At 43.2% G+C, this 12,012-nt stretch overlaps 1 protein-coding gene across 2 annotated transcripts; it reads right to left on the bottom strand.

Moving 5' to 3' along the window:
• Positions 1-5,200: 5,200 nt before the first annotated feature.
• Positions 5,201-10,983, bottom strand: GPR85 (G protein-coupled receptor 85). 2 transcript variants are annotated; one of them, XM_015853895.2, is made up of 2 exons: positions 10,369-10,983; positions 5,201-8,889 (listed from the first exon to the last, which is right to left on the bottom strand). In XM_015853895.2, exon 2 carries the CDS (start codon positions 8,712-8,714, stop codon positions 7,602-7,604), a length of 1,113 nt encoding a protein of 370 aa, XP_015709381.1. In that variant the 5' UTR covers positions 8,715-8,889; positions 10,369-10,983; the 3' UTR covers positions 5,201-7,601. The 2 variants fall into 2 exon arrangements, with proteins under 2 accessions (XP_015709381.1, XP_015709385.1); XM_015853899.2 differs by lacking the exon at positions 10,369-10,983 and adding an exon at positions 9,963-10,065.
• Positions 10,984-12,012: the final 1,029 nt, after the last annotated feature.

Below are 12,012 nucleotides of genomic sequence, written 5' to 3'. Positions count from 1 at the left end.
TAAAGAAGTGGGAGCAAGGTTTGCCATCAGCATTCCACCCCCCCTTACTGCACACACAAGGGTATGGTTCCACTTAGGAACTAACAACGAGGTACAGAAATGAGTCCAAAGGCATTATCTACTAGTACCAGCACAGGAAGATGCTACTAAATGTCCCTCATCTTCCTTGTGCCTGACTTTATACTCATCACACTCCAGTGTGACGTTCCATGCCTTCCACAGGAGCTTGGAGCATCTCTACTCATTACTAAGTATTCTGCAGTATTTTGAGGAGTCTGAAAACAGTCCAGATATATGATATACATCCTCCCTTGAAAGCAATCGGCAGATTGCTTTTGCGCATAGCCTATGACATGGATCACTGCTAAAACTGTACCACAGCATCGTCTCACTGAGAACTAGTCAAGTAAAAAACATGAACGCTTACATTAACCATCACGATCTCTAGTCTTTATTGAGACAAGATTTCACAGAAGAGGGAAAATTTTCCTTGAAGAGGGACTGTAGGACTGTAGCCAAAGTTACAAGGATTGCATGTCAAATGATGCTCTATTTTTGTTCTTTTTCTTTGCTTTATGCCCCTCTTCCTATAGCTTTGTCAGAGTATATTAATTGTATATAACTGTACTTATTTGTGTGTTTACTTGTGTTTACTTTCATTTACATAATCATCTTACAAAAGGAGCATTTCTCTTTTCTGCTCGATTTCTTAGGATTAAATTTAAAGCTGCAGTTATCCAAATATGTTATTTTAGGAGCCCCATCACTATCACTTCCATTGCCCAGTCATTACCATAAATTATTACACAGAAGCTAAATATACATTTCCTGCCTTTGTGATGTCCAAATAGTCCCGCAGTCAGGGAGATCGAATGTTCCCTGCGGTGTGCCATAATAATCTGCATTGAGTGTTTTGGATCAAATAGGAGAAATTTCCAAAGCTTAAGGGCCTTGACAGAGAATGCAGGAAACATAATTGTAGAGTGCCTTAATTTCAGAAATAGGATTTGTGTTGTCTGTAACACAGGAATTGCTTATGGAAATGAGCAAGCACATGCTCTGATATATACCTCCATAATCAGTGCAAAGCTATGAATGTTTTACCATTAAGTATATATTGTAAAGACTATGCAAACTAGATTAAGCATAAAATCAACTTGTGAGGGGTGGGATGGAGAGGACTGGCAAAGATAGACAGAATACATTTTCCAATAAAATAAAATAAAAACAAATCAAGAGTAAACCAGATCTCAGTTACTTCTGAGGGGGCAACAGGGCATGAAACACCAACCAGCTGACATAAACATTTATCTGTGGACCTCTGCTTGGGCATTTCTGATCTCTGCTCCCTGCTCCATTTCACCCATTAATACCAGGGGTATGCACAAATGAAGCCTGACCTAAGATCAGTGTGGAAGTGGCCACAGGCTGGAGATGCAGTGGTTCCACTGGGGGGTGGTTTCACTGAAGGAAAATGGCAGGATTTTAGCTAACACACAAACAGCAGTGGAAAACTTATTGTACCCCCCACACCTGCTGCCTAATGCAGTCAGCATATATACATATGCTTCTCTTAAAGTGTCTCGAGCACCCATCCTCCAAAATTATGCAGAACTTGGTTTTTAGCAACTTCTTCGATTTGCTTAAGGATGTTAACATGCCTGAGCTTTATGATTACAGAATGAAAATCATATAGTTAATGGTAACATGAGAATTTAATCCTGCTTATAGACGCTAGCAAAACACAGACAAGCTGATAGAATATAAAACCATGCAGAAAATGCAATACATATACGATAACCTTTTTCACTGCAAAGATAACCTCATCTAACGTATTTCTGGCTTGCTTCTCTCCAACACGCTTCTGTTCAGAGTTTGCCTTTGCTTCCCTAAAATTGAAACTCTAATACTCCAGGAAAATATGAGAAATAATCAGCTGGAAGGGTGAGACTGGGCTTTCTTTGTTTGTTTTCCTAAGCAATTGCTTGAATTTTTTACCCATAAGCTTCATAGGTTTATTTAAAATGTCACTGCAACCACTTAGTAAGTAGCAAACTAATTGAAATTCAAACATATCATTTCATACTTGGGATTTTTAATTCCACGTTACAGAATAACTCGTCTTAACCAAGAAATGACAGGATGACAAAAAAATACGCATCTTCGGCTAGATGGCTCTTTAACAAAGGTGAAGTAGACTCTTCCCAAATTAGCACAGGGATAATTTTGAATAATCTCTGGAGACAGTAATTTGTCTAATATTTATTGTAGCTAATGCAATTTGTTGAAGATTATATCAGACAAATTCTGTCTTGAAAACCTGCGCTCATTATAAAGCACAGTATAAAAACTGTGATGTAAAGAGTAAGTCTCACTGGATAGCATCAGTCAAGTCACTGTCTAGAGACATTGCTCTTTAAGTGCATCAGGTACATAAAATCATTGAATACTGAATACGTTTATTTGTATTTAAATGGCTGAAGATCACAGAATCACAGAATTATCAAGGTTGGAAAAGACCTAGAAGATCATCCAATCCAACCATTACCGATACTTCCCGGCTAAATCATATTCCTCAACACCACATCCAAAAAAAGATTGTTGTTATTTGTTTCCTATTTAGACTATTACGAATGTAGCTTATTTACTGTGGCACTCCTTTGATCACCGTATATTTTACGTAATTACACATTTAACACAAACAAAGAACACCACAAAAACTCTCTGCTATTTATAATGAGCAACTTCTAAAATTCATGTTTTTTCCCATACTGTGTAGTTCAAGACTTCATCCATTGAAATGGACAGTTTCATCATATTTTTTTTCTAAATATAAAGCATGAGCTATTTTCAGGCCACTCAAGGAAAGTCGTGGTACGTAATATCAAACCCTTTCATTTGTTGCTGGCATCTGCATCCCAAAATGCCATCTTGTCCTGCTGCTCATGGACACAGCCACAGCATGCTTACGTTCATTACCAATTCATATCACTGGTTTCTCCACACTCAAAATCACTCCAGTAAATAAAAGGAGGGAACATCTACTGAATTTTACTTTTGCAGATCAGTATCTTACAGTGAGCCCTTTCTTTCTTCTGAAAAGTCAGTCAGATTAGCAGTGTGCACTTACACAGCTCTCAATGAACATAAGCTGGAAGGAAGTTGTCTGTGTGGTATGGAGAATTGCACAGTCAACGCCTGGTTATCTGTGGGTGTGTAACCCAGGTTGCACATTAACACAGCTATTCTAAAACAAAGCAGAAAAATAAGGGAAAACACCCACCATTTTACTTTGAGTTTCTACTTCGGCTTTTTACTTCAGCTTAACTTCATTCCTCAAAAAAATGTAATAAACATGGGAAATTCTTGCAGTCTAGAGTGCGTACGCTTTGTATTAGCTATGATTTAGCTTTACGCAAGGTAGTCTACACCATTTCTATTGTCAACAATTGACATCTGACTGTGTAACTATGGAAGAGCCTGGCAACCCACAGTTCTATTTAACATTCGCTAAAAAACAAATGTTAGTCCAAGTACCTCTCTAATCTACCTCAAAAACCGTCAGACTTCCTTTTGACTTTATTTATTAAAGGCATGGGTAATAGCAGCTTGCTGTGACACTGCAATCCTGTAAGTAAAATGTTTTCACGCTTGAAAGGCAAAGCAAAGACAATACAAGCGAACAAACTCAATGCACTTAAAAGGAGATGGATGCAGAGGACTCCTCTGCCCCCGAGGCCTGGAGGATGGCTGAAAACCATTGCATAATAATCTTCTATTGCTGTACCAACAACCTCACATTAATTTGCTAACTGTACATTTATTTAGAGAGTTCATGCAGCAACAACTGTGGTTTCTTTATGAAGGGGTTGGAAGAGAGGAAACTGCTTCCTGTTGCCTCTCCCCATCCTCGTTTTTTCTTTGCATAACACAGACATCATCTACTTCATGATCAAAGCCAAAAGCCAGAGATACCCAGTGTGCAAGACAAGCACCATGGCATGACATCTGCAGCTATGAAGGCAGCAGGAAGAAACCAGTGGTCTCTCTGTATTCAGGAAGGAAACTTGGACACTGACAAACTTTGGTCAGCCACTGCAAGGAAGTACAGCTCGTCTGTCTGTTGTGGAGGAGAGATGGCTGAGATACTTAAAGAGCACTGGGGTAGAAAAAATGTAGGACTCAATATACAGAATATCTCACCTTGAATTAGTGATGGAGGCTGCCAAAGTGATGTGAATAGATGGAGGAAAAATCAGAGGTAGACATTTTTTTCTAGACAGCATCTGTTCTTACACTTTTTTTCTGCCACTAACTTCTCATTACCCACGAGCATTAAACATCAATGCAGACATAAGCCAGTGTGATATTCTTTGCTGTTCTGAAATAGAAGAGTAACCTACCAGCCCAGTAAGCTTTGGCACCAATTTCACATCCATACTAAAACGAAAGCAGAAAGCTTTTCATTCTCTCATGCCATCATGTACTGAATTGGAAGGAAGCTTCTTGCTCCTCTGAATTTATACCCTAATGCATGAGGCCTGACGTGGCAACTAGGATCAAAATGACAGCCATGTCAATATCTGCAACTACTGCTTTGGTTCATGTATACGTGTAATTCTCATAGGAACCTCTCAACTACTCAACATCCTTTGCCAGTGAGTTCCAGTGAAGAGTAACTTGGCATGAAATGTTACTTCATATGTTGTCACTTAATTTCTCTGTGTATCCCCTTGTTCTTTTAACACTGGACAGAACACAAGGAATTACATCTTACACAAGACTCATACTGGAAAAATATTAAAAAATCACTTAAAGTGCTTCTCTGTCAGGTAGTAACACACTTGTGTATCTTTCAGTTAGTCATTCTGTTGATATCAAAAGAAAAACATTTAGCAAAATATTTGCTTTCAGACTTGTTTACCGTTTATTATTTTAATTTACATCAGTTACTGCTTGCAAAACTTCCAGGGAAATAATTTTAAACTGTTTTTTTTCTTTTTTCTTTTCCCACTGCATAGTAAACACAGCCTTCTTAGCATTTCAGAAGCATAGTACTATAGAAACGTTAGGGCCTGCTTCTGCTCCAAATGAAGTGAATGGGAAAACACCAATTGACTTTATTAGGAGTTAGGCCAGGCCCCGAATATGCAGCTCTTGAAATGTCATCGTTTTCTGGCTAATTATCAGAACCGACTACTTCTACGACTATAACACTATTTACAACTTTATTTATATGTACTTCTTTATTACAATATGTAATATCAATGTTCCTTGTAAAGGTTACTATTTTATAGAAATTAGACTGAAGTTATTGCCAATCAACCTTTTAATAAACTTAAGTGGGATAACTTTCAGAATTTTTCTCAACACACGGTTCAGCTTTTATGCACTCTTTCCATCTTTGACAATTGCTTAACTACCTTAATTTCAAAGCCTTTTCCAGCGTAATAAAAAAGTCCTTTTGGTAGAAGTTTATTGGTCCCGTTTCAAATTATGTTCTGAAACATTCTCGCACTGATGAGGACTCGTCATTTCAGCAATTTTTCTGTTTCAACACAGTATATTAGGCCATGCCTCTCAACCAATCAACCTCAGTATAAAAGTGTAAGTGAGGTCAAACAGATTGCTCACTAAATCTTTGATCAAGTTGTCTGATCACATATAGACACAACTCTCTGAATTGTTGCATATGTTGTATACTGTTATCATACAAATTTAAGCATTTCTGTTATCGACTGCTGCTTGTGTACGTACAGATCAACTTGCTGATCATAAAACTACAACAAAGGACAAGATACACCAATACTGAATCAAGACCTCTAGTCTTGTCGCTCCGGAAATTAAGACAAAAAATCAACGTTCTTTATGATTGACTGACTCGTGATGTTGTGCTTCAAATATACACATTTTTCCAAAATCAAACTGTGAAGTTGATGTCAAATACTGTGTTGTAACTTTAAATATAACTGACATATTAAAACAGAGAGATGGGTAATTATGATAAACTACACAATAGTGCTACTGTAGATAATATCATTTATCAATCCTGTGGTCCCCATCATTCATGCATTTACAGTTTGGGAATACAGTGACTGCAAAGGATAATAATTCATAATGGCTACATTCTCAGTACTTCATGCTAGCTCACTAGACAAAATAAAAAAAGGTTAATTGTATAACTGGAAAAATGTAAAATTTTATTCCAAGAAAATTAACAAGCTACACAGGTAAATTTTGGCAAATGCAACTTTATATTGAAATCCACACATCTGTATCTTAAAGAAGGAAAGACTCACAGACTCTAATGTATTTCTAAAATACTAAGAAATCATATTATATGCTTTCACAAGTTAAAACTTAAATAATTTAAAACAACCAATACACCAAAATGTGCAGAAAATATAAACAAGACTGTGCCTTCAGTAGAATAAATGCTTCACAAATTGTGCAAGATATCATACTAAGGCTGCGGTCTCCCCATGACAGCTGTCTTAAAATATAAACATACATCAACTGCCTGTGTTTCTCAGAACAAACTAGAAAGGGCGGCACACCTAGAAAAAAATCGTCTCATCCCAGTGATGTGCATACTGATTTTGGGAACCATCGGAGTAAACAGGAAAAAAGAGGACTAAGTGATCGTTCATGCACTCCCAAATGACTGACCAGAGTCACTGATTCAATTTTCCTTGCTTATTTGCTTCAATGCTAAACAAAATGGAAGATACTAGATAACCCTTTAAGGCAACATGTGTTTATTCTGTATAATTATAACTGTTCAGTTATGACTGGATATTATCGTTAACGTTGCCTAACAGACTGATATCTAGCTTTTTAAAAAATATAAATAAGTGTCTATTAAACTTTATACCAAATCAGCAAAAACCACAGAATACAGTTAAATGTTATTATTTCACTGTTAAGGAAAATGGCATTTAGAAAGAGTAATATATTTGGGAAAAAGAAAAAAAAAAAGAAAAAAAAGAAAAAAAAGAAAAAGAAAAAAAAATGAGAAAAATACTGCTTTGGAATGCTCCCCAAAACTTACTCACAAGGCAAACAGATTTGTAAGTGTGATAATCCAATAATGCATGGCACATCTTTAATCAGTTACAGTACTTGAGTCCCCAGTTTTCAGTCTTTGCAAAACAATAATCGTATGAAATGTTTTAAAGGTCTTCAGATGTCTAAAATTAGTTTTATCAACACATTAACCTCATATCAACTTAATTTATTAAGATGTCCAATGCTAATGTTTCTGATGGTCTTATTTTATGTAGTGATATACACAGCATTTAGCACTGATACTTAGCACCTGCTACTTTCATAATCTAGATTTCAACCACATAAAGAAATTCAGGGCAGTAGTTCAGTCCTTTGTTCTTAATTACAAACCTTCAGCAGTGGTCAGCAGGAACATGTTTAGGTTTAAAATAGGATTAGAGGTGAGCTATTGCAAAGACTGCAGAATGTTGCCCAAATCCTTACAACTGCTGACATCCCATTCTTGATTTTCTTCTCGAGACATGGCTACAGGCCACAATTGCTTAGCAGAGAATGGTAGTGTTTCACAAGGCTAAAGATTTACAGATGCTCCCTCATATAACACAGTAAGGTTCCCTTGGTAACCTGGATTTTCTGCAGTAAAGAAGGGTTGTGCTGAAACAGCGCCTCAGCTCCCTGTTGGAGAAAATGCAGACAAAAGGATTGATTCCAGCTTGGGCAAAACTCATCCAGACAGCGGCCGTTAGAAATCCCCCCGGTACTACAGGCCCTCTTGCAAAAACTCTCCAGTAACAGGCTACCAAATAGGGACCCCACAAGGTCAGAAAGAGGAATGTCATGATGTAGAACATTCTGCTGATTCTCTTCTCCATTTTGAACTCGTCTAAAACCAGTAGCCTTCTCCTGCCCGTGGTGTTGGCGTTCTGCCTGATTCCCAACAAGGTTGGCGGTGTGGGACCCCTTCCAAATCCAGCCAGCCAATTAGCAGCTGCTTGACCGCTCGCTCCGGGACCGTGAAATGTCCAGTTCTGGCTCACCGCTGCAACAAACTGGACTGGCTTCATTTTCCTGCGATCATGAACAAAAAATATCAGCTTGAGGTAGACAAGCTGTGTGGCTAGGAGGATGAGGGCAAGAAGAAGCATAAATCCCAAAGAATCGTTAGCCCTGAAGGAACGATGCTCGAAGATGCACTGCTCCTCCTCCCGAATGAACGAGTAGGTGCCCACATCTAAAACTGGGGGGAAAGCCATGGCTACAGAGAGAGTCCACACCATACAGATCACGGCCAAACAAGTCCAGAAGGTCAGCCTCTTTGTATAAAAACGGTGGTGGGCAATAGCTAAGTATCTGGTGACGCTTATGCAGAATAACATGAAAGCGGTGTGAAAGCAGGACAAAACCCCCAAGAAGGCAATCACTTTGCAAGTAAGAGTCCCGTACGTCCACGTAGAGCCATTTTTTACAGAGGTGAAAACAAACGGGAAACAAATTGCAGATCTGAGGATGTCTGAGCAGCAAAGATCCAACAGGAAGTAGTAAGGAGCTCTATGCAAGGTCTTATCTTTGACTAGCAAAATGGAGATCAGAAGGTTACCCACCACGCTGACTCCTATTATGAAACCCAGTGAAGTCAGTTTCAGAAAAGCTGTTAAAGGAGAGAGATTTTGTAAAATGTTGTCAGCTGCATGGCTGTAGTTCGCCATAGATGGATGGATGATATGTATATTGCCTCAGTCAAGTCTCATGATCTATATATAAGAACAAGGAAAAAATAGATCCATACATCTTACTGAAAATGTAATCCACAAACAGAACTGATCTGGTGTCTAGTCATACAGTACATCCTCTTCGTTCTGATTTGTCATGCCATCAAAATATCTGAAAAAAAATCGAGCTATCAGTTCTTAAGTTAACGAGAAATGATGTCAGAAAGTGCTAACAAAGATGGTAATTTATGGAGAAGCAAATGAAGTTGTAAATTTGAGTACTATTGTTTGTTTTTAAAAATCACGAGGCTTTCACAGATACATACGTACATACTTACTGTGCAGCACGTTTGATCACTGGCATTGCACAGATCTACCCGGTTACAGTCTCAGAACTGGCCAGTGCCCCTTTAGCTTTGGTAGCGTATGTCATTTTACAGTCAAAGCCTCAGAGATTTTATGAATCGAAAGATCCCCAGTTTGCAAGCCCGAGAGCTAATCACTGCCATCCTTAACAAAATCCCCAAAGGCTGCTGGTATTTTGACATTACCTACGTTTATTTTACGGCTACGGTATTTTGCCAGTGTTTTAGAGGCAGCTGCTGTGTTGATACGGATCACACCCAAAGAAACCCTGCAGAATTTATGTTTTTTAACCCGAGTCACCAAAACACATTAATCACGCCGTGTTGGTTCGTGCACATTCTAAGGGAAACGGTATTCGTTATCCCCCTCCCTTCCTCCTGCAAACCCTAATTTCATCATTTCGGCTTCCAAACAAACAGGTACGCCAGGCAGCCGATGGCACTGTGCTTCAGGGTCCCCCCCTCTCCGCTTTAATGCAAATCTTTAAAGCCTCGACATCATTCGGAATAAGCAACGCTCGATGTAAATACCGAGACAAAACAGGCATCACACCCAAGACATAATGCCCATCCTTCGGGGAGGGCTGCACTGGGTTATGCTTAAGCAAACATCTCGTACATCGACTGCATCTTTTTATTATCATTATTATTATTATTATTATTGCTTCCCGTTAACTGGGGCTCCACGACGCCCGCTAATCCTCCCGGCGAACACATTTCATGCAGCAAAACGAAATAAACGGCACGGCTCTGCCCGCCGTTGTTATTTTTTTCCTCCCCCCGCACCGGGGACCATATCCCCGCAGCATCCCCGTGCTGCCCGCCGCCCGCACCGAGCGCCGCTCCCGCTGAATCCCCGGCAACATCCTTCCATTCTTACCGTCCACAAAAGAGCCCTGATTGCTGCTGTGTAAACAGAGGCTGATCAGATCATGGCATCGTTTTAAAACCATGAAATCAGGCTCCCCCTCCCCCTCCCGCCGCTTCCCCTCCTCCGCGGAGCCGTCCCCGCCGCGCGGCCCTGCCTCCGCGCACACACACACCGCGCACACACCGCGCAGCCCCGCGGGCCGCCCGCTCCCCCACCCCCGGCCGTGCAGGGCCGTATCGCACCGCACCGCTCCGTACCGCTCCGTACCGCACCGCACCGCACGCAGCCGCCGCCCGCCAGCCGCAGCCGGAGCCCTGCGGGGCCGGGCAGCGCTTTGTCCGCTGCCATCGCGGAGCGCTGCCCTCACGCACCCGCGGCTGCGGCAGCCCCGCTCCAGCCCTTTCCTCTCTCCTACCTGTTGGTGCCGGAGAGCCCCGCATGCCACGAGCCGCTCCTTCCCGCGGGATCCCGCCGGCTTCCTTTAAAACCCTCCTCGCTTCCCTCCGCCGTCTCTCATCCTCCTTCCCCTCATCCCTTTCTTTTTTTCTTTCTTTCTTTTCTTTTTTCCTTTTCCTCGGTACCCTGACGGAGCGCCCAGTCAGCGGCTCGCCCGGCGCATGCTCGCAGCGCCTCCTCCCCGCGCCGAGCCCCGTCCTCCCCTGTCGCAGCGGCAGGTCCCCCCCGTACCGCGGTGATGGCGGGGGCTGCCCGGGGGCGCACGGCGCCTCAGTGCCGGCCGCTCTCCCGCCGGGGGCGCGGCAGCCCCCTCCGCAGCCGCCGTCTCCGCGGGGAGGGGAGCGCGGCCCCCGCCTCAGCGAGGGGAAGGAGGCGGCACGTCCCCATCGCGAAGCATCGCCGAGCCGGATTTATCGCCGTTACAGGAGAGGGAGGGGGAGGAATTCGGTCCCGCGCTCCTTGTTTATGCCTTTGAACTCCCCCTCCCGCCCCTTTCGCTGGAAACGGGGGCGAGGAAGCGGCCGCCTCGCAGCTGTCACCCGCTCGGATCCCGCCGCCGGCGGCCCCTGCCCCGTCCCCGCCCGGGGATGCCTTCCCGCCGGCCTCCGAGCGGGGGGGGGGGGTCCCTGAAACCCGCCTCGATTCGGTGAAGGCGTATTGAGGCGTATTGGCTGCGGGGTCGTCAGGGCGCTGCGGTTCCCCCGAGCCTTCCCACTGTGCCGCCGGCAAAGCGCCTTTCGCTAAATTCAGGCAGAACGCCGCAGAAATGCCAGCGCGCTGCATGGCGGCGGGGCCGGCGCTCCCCTCACGCGGCGCTATGGGCCGGGCGCTGGGGCCACTCGATGGGCCCCAACGAGTGGTGCTGTCACCGGACGGAGCCGGCGGGGCCCGAGGCCGGTGCGGCCTAGATGCTGTCAGCCGTGTGGGGTGCCGCTGTCCGACAGCCTGGAGAAAATAGGAGGGGATTTGGGGGTAAATAAAACACACAAAAACCCTTGCAAGAGCCTGTTTCTCAGCCCTCTTGCCCCTTCAGGCTGTAAGGGAGTTTATCCAAGAAAAATAACTTTTTTTTTTTTTAAAGGGAGTTGCACCCAATGCAATTTGCTTTGTCTTTTTGGTGGAACTTCTTTTGGATGGGGAGATTGGGGTCCTGAGGAGCTTAGAATCATAGAATTGTTAAGGCTGGAGAGGCCACTATGACCATGTAGTTCAACCACCAGCCCATCCCTACCACATCCACTGGCCATGTCCCTCAGTGCCACATCTCCATGGATCTTGAACACCTGCAGGGATGGTAACTCCACCACCTCCCTGGGCAGCCTGTGCCGATGCCTCACCACTCCTTCTGAGATGTTTTTCCTAAGATCCAGCCTAAACCTCCCCTGGTGCAAATTAAAGCCTTTCGCTCTCATCCTATTGCTATTACCTGGGAAAAGAGACCGACCCCCACCTCACTACAACATCCTCTCCGGGAGATGTACAGAGCAATAAGGTCATCCCTGAGCCTCCTCCAGACTGAACAACCCCAGTTCCCTCAGCCACTCCTTATAACTTTCTCAGTGTGATCTTCCATTTGTGTCAAAATGGGTTACTCAGGGAAATA

This window comes from Coturnix japonica, chromosome 1, assembly GCF_001577835.2.
Source record: "Coturnix japonica isolate 7356 chromosome 1, Coturnix japonica 2.1, whole genome shotgun sequence".
In the NCBI taxonomy this organism is placed as follows: Eukaryota; Metazoa; Chordata; class Aves; order Galliformes; family Phasianidae; genus Coturnix; species Coturnix japonica.
The sequence above is the reverse complement of the archived record's forward strand: the minus strand, read 5'-3'. Positions and strand labels throughout refer to the sequence as shown.